This window comes from Lipotes vexillifer, unplaced genomic scaffold, assembly GCF_000442215.2.
Source record: "Lipotes vexillifer unplaced genomic scaffold, Lipotes_vexillifer_v1.1 scaffold570, whole genome shotgun sequence".
In the NCBI taxonomy this organism is placed as follows: domain Eukaryota; kingdom Metazoa; phylum Chordata; class Mammalia; order Artiodactyla; family Lipotidae; genus Lipotes; species Lipotes vexillifer.
In genome coordinates, this window is record NW_006777801.1 from 2,479,795 (window position 1) to 2,489,198 (window position 9,404).

Genomic DNA, 9,404 nt, shown 5'->3' on the forward strand with positions numbered 1-9,404 from the left:
GCATCGGCAGGCGGACTCCCAACCACTGCGCCACCAGGGAAGCCCGACTACCTGTTTTTTAACACCAAAATTTGCTTTATGAATTGTGTATAATTTGTTTTGTTCCAAAAATGATGAGGTGGAAGTAGGTTTGCTGGGAATGGCATTGCCTGTGGAGTGAGACATACATGTTGCTTTCGATTGTGCTTTACTTTTTGTCATTAGTTTTTGAAATTAGCATACTTTCACATATAAATTTTCTAGTTGCTTTCCTTACAGGAATTGTTTTAGAGAGTGAAGACAGGTACTTTCTCTAAAACATTTTAGTTATCATTCTGTGAGAAAAAAATAATTATAAGCAAAATTTTTCATTTTTTTCTTCCATAGAAGTCAGTCCTCCAAGAAATACCCCACTCCCTTTGCCTCATCCACTTTTAAAGTTTCCTCGGGAAAAACATTCAAAATGTATTTATTTTCCAGCATCTCCCTCTCTATTACTACCCTTCCTCCCCCACCAAAACCTAGTAATCAGTATTGCATAAAAGAAAGGAAGTTGGCCGGCCTAGTTGGGGTACTGCTGTGGAAGTTTAAAATTGAGGCAAAATAGATGGGGTGAGGATACTAAAGACAGCTTTTTTAAAAAACAAACAACAACAACAACAACAAAAAGTTTTTGGCTCCTGCTACTTTGGGCAAGAGAAAGGAGAGACATTCTTCTCTTTCTTTTTGCCTGAATTTTGGATCCCGTTCTTATAGTTCTGCTATTGCAGTCCCAGTGTATCACAGGATACGTAGGTAGGCATTAGTGTGCTGATGTGATAGTGGCCTGGCCACTTTTTAAAAGTTTCTGTGGGAATATGAGTTCTGAGTTCTAAACACTTCTTTAAGTGAACTTTTGAAAAACAGTCCATTCATAATTTGAAAACTACCTTGTACTTTATAAACACAAGATTCCATCTCTATGCCTCTAATTTGCTTGATTGCTTTTCTTATGCTTTTTGTTTTTCCTGTTTTTTTTTTTTTTTTGGCTGCACCTTAGTTCCTTGATCAGGGATTGAACCCTGACCCTCAGCAACAAAAGCGTGGAGTCCTAACCACTGGACCACCAGGGAATTCCCTCTTATGCTTTTTTATGGTGCTATACTTAGTGTATGCAGTAGGTGGCAATACTATAAAAGGTATAATTCAGTCTTAGTTTGATCTTTTCTTTTCTCCTCCCTTCCCTACAGATTTTCAGGATCTAATTTTGGGGTTTTTTTGTTTGTTTTTGTTTTTTTGGCAAAAGAATGGTACTACTGACTAATAATATATTTGCTTATATAAACTGAAGAAAATGTTTGTATGAGGCACTAAGTTGTTAAATTAAATCTATTTTAATTTATTTTATGTTTAGAAGCAATACCACCCTGTTGTACATTCATTGGACCTAAAACATGACCCTGATCCAGGTGAGTCAGTGCTTATGGTAAAAGTTAAGCATGAGCTTGTAATTTTCAGGAGTTCCTGATACTCTTTTAAAGGTTTCAGCATCAAGGGTATCTTCCCTTTGATGCTCTAACTCATTACCAGTCATCAGTGTTTAACTCTTTTTTTCACTTAGGATTATAAGAACTTGATCTAAACCTTCGAACTCAGAATCTCCTGGGCTAGGACCCAGGAATCTGAACTTTTATTAAGCACTCTGCTGACCTAGACTTTTATAACACCTTGTCAATCTCTAACTTCTGTTATAATACCCTCCCATCTCTAATGCTATTAAACCATCCATTCTTTGCATTACAGCCAAAGTTATACCATTAAAGCACTCATGGTGTCTCTCAGTGTGATAACCATCACTGGTTTCTCATCATTTACAGAATAAAATCCAACAAAAATATAATGTTGAACTTAAGAAGAGATACATACACTTGTTATGCCTTTGAACTCAATTCTGTTTCCACTTAGATGCATCCTCTAAATCACAAAGAAATAAAATTTATACCAATTTTGTAAATCCAGCAATAGAACTGACTTTGCTAAAAATGTGGATCATATGTATTTTTAAATGACTCTATTCTCACATTTAAAAATTCCTAGCAGTTTTCTTGAGACCTTTTGAAATTTGCCTTTGGTGCTCAAGAGTACCATTTCTGAAGTATCAGTAAAATGGTTAAGACCTTCATTTATTTGTATGGGATTTCTATACATATGGCTTTGAGTACCTCACCCTTGTTGAATTCTGATTTACTTTCTAACATGTTCCCTTGCCCTTCGTAAGTGTCCCAAGCCAATGGGATGAACTGAGAGGGGGAAGTAAAGATACTCTGAAATTGGTTAAAATCACAGCACTCACTGTATTTGATAATAAAAATTGACCTAGGACCTAACACTTAATTGTCATGGTTCACTAAAAAGGGTTAGTTGCCAAAATGCAGTGGTTGACATATACTTGTTTTGGTTTTGAACAACAAAAAAATAATAATTGAAAAATGTGTTGTCACAATATACTCAAGTATTACTTTTTAACGATAGTTAATTCTCCAAAGAAACTTGGTTAACCTTTTTATCTTAGGAGGGAAAACAGTTTTATTTAAATGATCCTTTGACAGTCTACGTGATTTTCTTCCTACCATTCCAGTTATGTAGTATTAGTGGAAAAAATTTTCTTTGTCATGTGATTCTGACTTCACAGTTAAGGAAATAATTAGAATCTATCTTTTGGATAAATTTTGAGATTTTTGTCATTATACATTTTCATAATGTTTATAAGCTTAGAATAGCAACAGCTCTTTAAGCACAGCAAAATTAACTTATTGTTTTATTAGCTGGATGTCCTTGGGCAAGTCACTTGACTTCAAGCCTCAGTTTCTTTATGATGAAGTCTACATAGCCTGATGCTTTAGGTGTGAATTCCAGCTCTGTCACTAAATGTTAGAAATGTCCTGCCTATTCATTGAGATAAGGGCGTCTGTAAACTGTAACTAAAATATATAAGTAGTAGTTTATAAGGAGATGCTATGTAATAATAACCCTATTATAAATCCTATCCCTGGGCTTCCCTGGTGGTGCAGTGGTTAAGAATCCGCCTACCAATGCAGGGGACATGGGTTCGAGCGCTGGTCCGGGAAGATCCCACATGCCGCGGAGCAACTAAGCCCGTGTGCCACAACTGCTGAGCCCACATGCCACAACTACTGAAGCCTGTGCTCCACAACAAGAGAAGCCACCACAATGAGGAGCCCACACACAACAACGAAGACCCAATGCAGCCAAAAATAAATAAATGAATTTATTAAAAAATAAAATAAATCCTGTCTCTTTTACAGTGGTACACCTTATAATACTACATAGCTTATAATACATTCAACTGATAAAATCATGAAATTAATTAAAATGGCTTAGGAGAAAAGTGGAAAGCATAAATTTGTGAAGAAGTTAAAAATCTGAATAAGTTACGTGGGAAAACTTTTTAGAGAACTTCTTGGAATTTTGTTTGTTATTAGAATATTAAGTGATATCAGGCTTATTTGAAAGCTGACACTTTTTTTTTTTTGCGGTACGCGGGCCTCTCACTCTGTGGCCTCTCCCATTGTGGAGCACAGGCTCCGGACGCACAGGCTCAGCGGCTATGGCTCACGGGCCACGGCTCACGGGCCCAGCCACTCCGCAGCATGTGGGATCTTCTCGGACCGGGGCACGAACCCGTGCCCCCTGCATCGGCAGGCAGACTCTCAACCACTGCGCCACCAGGGAAGCCCTGAAAGCTGACACTTTTAAAGAAGGTTGTCTGGTTTTCAAAACATGTTACTTAAGCAATGTATATAACAATTATTTGGCATAGTTATGTTAGGAACTCTGGGGGATATGGAGATAAAAAAGATTCTCCCCGTAAAGAGCTTACGTCTGAGTAGAAATAAGAGATAAACATAAAACAGGATTCTTTCATGCTCTCCAACTGATTCCTTTCCCGGTTTTCCCCATCCGAGTAAACCGCACCTTCACCTACGTACTGCTTTAGTGAGAAGTCAACTTTGATTCTTTCCTCTCCTGAACTCCTCATCTACAGTCCATCAATAAGTCCTACAAATTATTCCTTTGAAATATAATCTCACATTCATCCACTTCTCTTCACTTCTAATCTAGGTCACCATCACTCTAGTCAGGATTTGTAGACGTGCTTTCCTGAAGGTCTTCTGTTTCACTTTTATTCTCTTCCAATCCATTGCATACACTTCAAGCAGAGTTGATTTTTAAAAAAATTCTTTGAAATATTTCAAACATATAGAAAACATGGAGTATAACATAATGAACATTTTTGTATTTACCACTTATTTTTAAGGGCTATTCAAATTTGCCAAACTTGGGTCAGACCTTCTTAGGAATTAAAAGGTATGGATACAGTTGAAACTTTCTTTGTACCCTTCACCATCCCATTCCACTCCCTCTTACTTCAGAAGTAACCACCATCCTCAAGGTTAGTGGATCGTTCCTATCCATGTTTTTATGCTTTTATTGATACTTTATCAATGTATCCATAAACAATGTATGGCATTTGTTTTAAAATTTTACATAAATTGTATCATACCAGTCATATCATTCTGCAACTTATTTTCCCCCCTCGATATTTTATACACACTTATCTCTCTATTCATTTAGTTTCTAAATAATATTCCTGAGTATGAATACACCTCTGTAAGTCCATTCCTCTACTGAGGGACACTTAGTTTCTTTTTTTTTTTGGCTGTTATAAACAATATTACAATGAATATTTTTATACCTGTGTCCTTGTAAAGTGTAAATATGTCACATATTTTGTGGGGTAGATTTCTGAAAGCAAAATTTCTAGGTCCACAGGGCTTGTCTCTGTTCAGCTTTATTACATATGAGCTTTACTACCCCTCCAAAAGAGTCGTATCGGTTTACCGTCCCACCAGCAGTGTTTGAAAGTTCTTGCTTCTCTACATTTTGCCAACAATTATTACTGTCAGGCTTTCTGTATTTTTTTTTTTTTCCGCCAATTTGATGGACATGCGGTAGTATTTAAAGTGAGGTTGAGCATCCTTGAATTCCCTATTTATATTCTTTGCCCGTTTTTTGCTTGGGTTATTTGAATTTTCCTTATTCATTTCTAAGAGTCATATACACAGGCACATGAATGTACAGGCACATGAATGTACATGCACACACACATTATGGATATTTAGGTTATAAGCACTGTAAATATTTGCTCTAAATTTTTGGCTTGTCTTATAACTTTATAATGACCTTTTATATATGTTTACATAAGTTTTAATGTAGTCGGATTTACCAGAGTTTTTCCATTATAAATGCTCTTTCAGTGCCTTTAAGTGTCTATCTAAATGACATAAAGATCCTTTGTTATTTTATTTATAGACTTTTGATTATCATGTTTAGGTCTTGAATACAACTGAATTTTTTAAACAATTTTATAAGGAAGGGATCTAATTTCTAATGTACTGGTAGCCAGTTGTCTTAGCATCATTTATTGAATAGTCCATCTCTTTTCCACTGCTTTGTAATGTCACTCTCTAATATACTAAGTTTCCATGTATTTGGGGGTCTGTTTCCGGGCTGTGTCTCTCTTTTTCTTTTTTTTTTTTCTGGCCCCGCGTCTTGTGGGATCTTAGTTCCCTGACCAGGGATTGAACCCTGGCCCTTGCCAGTGAAAATGTGGAGTCTTAACCACTGGACCACCAGGGAATTCCTCTGGATTCTCTTTTTAACGTTATTCGTTGACTTGGCTGTCTCAGCACCATTACCACACTTTTTAAGTTTCTGTAGTTTAAAAGAAGTCTTGATATCTTGCAGTTTCTTCCAAATTTTGTTGCCTGTTTTTGGCCCTTTACTCTTCCATAGGAATTGTTAGGATCAACTTGTAAAATTGCTTGAAAAATCTTATTGGGATTTGATTGGGATTGCATTTAACTTATAGATAAATTTGGAGAGAAGTGCCACGTTTGCAATATATGTCTTCCCATTTGTGAACATATTATATCTCATTTTGGGTTTTTCAAAATGTCCTCCAATAGTGTTTTATAAACACATGTAATAAAGATGTTTATAAGAGTGCTGCCTGCTTGCTATGTTGAAAACAGTGTTATTTAAGGGACTGGATCTGATAAGATATTCTGTAATGCATGTAGAGAAGTGTGTAAAGACATGTAATAAAGATGGTTTTAAGGAAAAAATAGTATTTTATAAATTTCTCCACATAGGTTTTACACATCTTTTATTTGTTCCTAGATACCTTTTTGTAACTATTGTAAATAGTAATATTTTGGGGTTACACATTGTAATTGAATATTCCTGGTGTTTAGGAATACCGTCGATTTTTATTTGCTGAACTCTTGTTAGTTCTAATGGATTATCTAATTTCAACCAGATTTTAAAAAATGTAGATAATCATATCATTTGCAAGTAATGCTAGGTTTTATCTTTTCCCTAACTTTATACATGTTCTATTTTTGTCTTATTATTACATTGATTAGAGCCTCCATTATAAATATTTGGGGGGTGCGGGAAGGATAAATCAGGAGTTTGGGATTAGCAGATACAAACTACTACATATAAAACAGATAAACAACAAGGTCCTAATGTATAGCACAGGGAACTATATTCAATATCCTATAATAAACCATAATGGGAAAGAATATGAAAAAAATATATATATATGTATAACTGAATCAGCTTGCTCTACCCCAGAAACTAACACAGCATTATAAATCAACTATACTTCAACAAAAAAATTTTTAAGGAAAAAGAACCAAAAACCGAAAAAAAACAACCTCCAGTGTAATGTTGAATACTAGTAATGATAGTGGCCATGATATATATATATATATATATATTTTTTTAATTTATTTAATTTATTTATTTTTGGCTGCGTTTGGTCTTCGTTGCTGCGCGGGCTTTCTCTAAATGTGGCGAGCAGGGGCTACTCTTGGTTACGGTGCGCGGGCTTCTCATTGCGGTGGCTTCTCTTGTTGCGGAGCACGGGCTCTAGGTGAGCGGGCTTCAGTAGTTGCAGCATGAGGGCACAGTGGTTGTGGCTCGCGGGCTCTAAAGTGCAGGCTCAGTAGTTGTGGTGCACGGGCTTAGTTGCTCCATGGCATGTGGGATCTTCCCAGAGCAGGGCTCGAACCCATGTCCCCTGCATTGGCAGGCAGATTCTTAACCACTCCGCCACCAGGGAAGCCCAGTGCCCATGATATTTTAAAATTATGAATAAATGTTTAATTTTATTGAACACTTCTTTTGCATCAACTGAGATCATATACTTGTTTGACCAACTTTATTGAGGTATAATTTACATATAATAAAATACATCAATTTTATGCATACAGTTTGAGTTTTGACAAATGTATACAACTATGTAACTGTGACCACAATTCAGATATAGAATTTTTTATCACTCATGAAGTTCCCTTGTGCCCCTAGATCGTATGCTTTTTTGTCTCTAACTGTTAATATGGTGAGTTAACAGTGACAGATTTTTCTGATGGTTATCTTCACATTCATAGAGAAAACCCCACACTCATTAGTATATTTTTTCTTTTATACACTTGAATTAAATTTACTTATACTCTATACCTGTATTTTATTTAGTATATTAACCTATAGTATATTTGCATCTGTAGTTACATAAAAAATAAACATGTGTTTTAAAACATACTGAACGGGCAGGAATAGAGACATAGACATAGAGAATGGATGTGTGGACATGGTGGGGAGGGGCGGGGAGGGTGGGACGGGTTGGGAGATTGGGAGTGACATGTATACACTACCATGTGTAAAAAAGATGGCTGGCCTGAGCATGCTGTAAAGCACAGGAAGCTCAGCTCGGTGCTCTGTGATGACCTAGATGGGCAGGATGGAGGGTGGGGTGGGTGGGAGGTTCAAGAGGGGGGATATAGATACGCATATGGCTGATAGACTTCATTGTACAGTGGAAGCTGGCACAACATTGTGGAGCAATTATACTCTAATAAGGAAAAAAATAATAGTAAAGCAGGTGAACTTCAATGAAAAAAACAAACCATACTGTCCCTTTCCAGTTTTGTCATCAAGGTTATGCTGCCCTCATAAAACAGTTTCTAAATGTTAGAGGTTTTTTGTTCTTTGAAGAGTTGATAAGGTTCATGTATACAACTGTGTGAACCTGGGGTATGTATGGGGGTAAGTTTGACTTAACTGATTTAGTATACTTAATGGTTATTGATTTCTTCAGGTTTTTAATTTTTTCTTGAATCAAATTTGGTAATATTTGTTTGGAAAATAGTCTGTTTCATCCATGTGTTCAATATGTTGGTATGAAACTGTTTGTAGTAGTTGCTTGTAATTAAAAAAATTTGTTCCACATATGCTTATTTCTTAATGTTGTTTGCTTTTGCTTTCTCTTTTTTCTTGATATCTTACTCTAGATTTCTTTGTTTTTATTGGTCTTTGCAGAGAGTCAGCTTTTAGTTTTGCTGAGTTTCTCTATTGTTTTTTTTACTGTTCTGGTTCCTTGAGTTCTGATCTTATCTTTAGTGTGGTCTTCCTGCTTTCTTGAGTATTCTCTGTTATTTTTAGCTTCTTGAGTTAAACACTTAAGTTTACTTCAGTCTTATTTTTTAATAAATATGTTTAAGGATACATTTAGATTTATCTCTAAGTCCTGCTTTAGCCATATCCTCGAGACATGACATGTAGAACTTTCACAATTCAGCTCTGAATATTTTTTTGTTTCCAAATATAGGAGTTTTACTATTTTCCCTCTTTTTTGCCATCTATCATGTTGATAGATTTTTCTTTATTCTCTTATTTTCCTTTTTTCTGGTTTGGAAGCTATATGCTATGCTTCTTTTCCTTTAGTGTTACCTGTAAAATTTTAGCATACTATAATTTTTAAATTATCTAACACAGTCGGGAGTTATACAGTATTTCAAGTCCCCTCCTGGGCAAGAAAAGGACTTTATTACACATTACCCACTGAATAAGCACACCCTTCCCCCAATTTTCCTTCTTGTTTGTGTCTAGAACTTTAGTTCTTCTCTTGTTAAAAAACACTTCAATAGTTGCTACTTTTTTGCACTCAGTGATTAATTAAATTTATAGCAAAATGTTCCAAACTTTCTGTCATGGCTTCCTTCTAGGTTTACTACTCTGTTGATGGGTTCCTTAGGTACTTTGAGTAAAAGTCTGTGGGTGGTAGACTCTTAGTTTTTATTTCATACTCTTGAATTTTGTTTTATTTACTTTCATTTACCATATGGAATATATTACATCATTATCTTTGACACTTATTTTTTTCTAGTGGCTTTATTGAGGTACAATTCATATACTATCCTGTTCACCCATTTAAAGTGTGCAACTCGATATTCATAGGGTTTTATGCAGCCATCACTATAATTAATTTTTTTTTTTTTTTTTTTTTTTTTTTTTTT

The 9,404-nt window shown here is 35.5% G+C and overlaps 1 protein-coding gene across 1 annotated transcript in view; it reads left to right on the top strand.

Moving 5' to 3' along the window:
* Positions 1-9,404, top strand: part of NSL1 (NSL1 component of MIS12 kinetochore complex) — a 47,601-nt gene that overhangs the window by 10,072 nt on the left and 28,125 nt on the right. Inside the window, exon 4 of the mRNA XM_007451306.1 lies at positions 1,373-1,427. Coding sequence (XP_007451368.1) covers positions 1,373-1,427 — 55 coding nt within the window. The remainder of the gene's footprint in view (positions 1-1,372; positions 1,428-9,404) is intronic.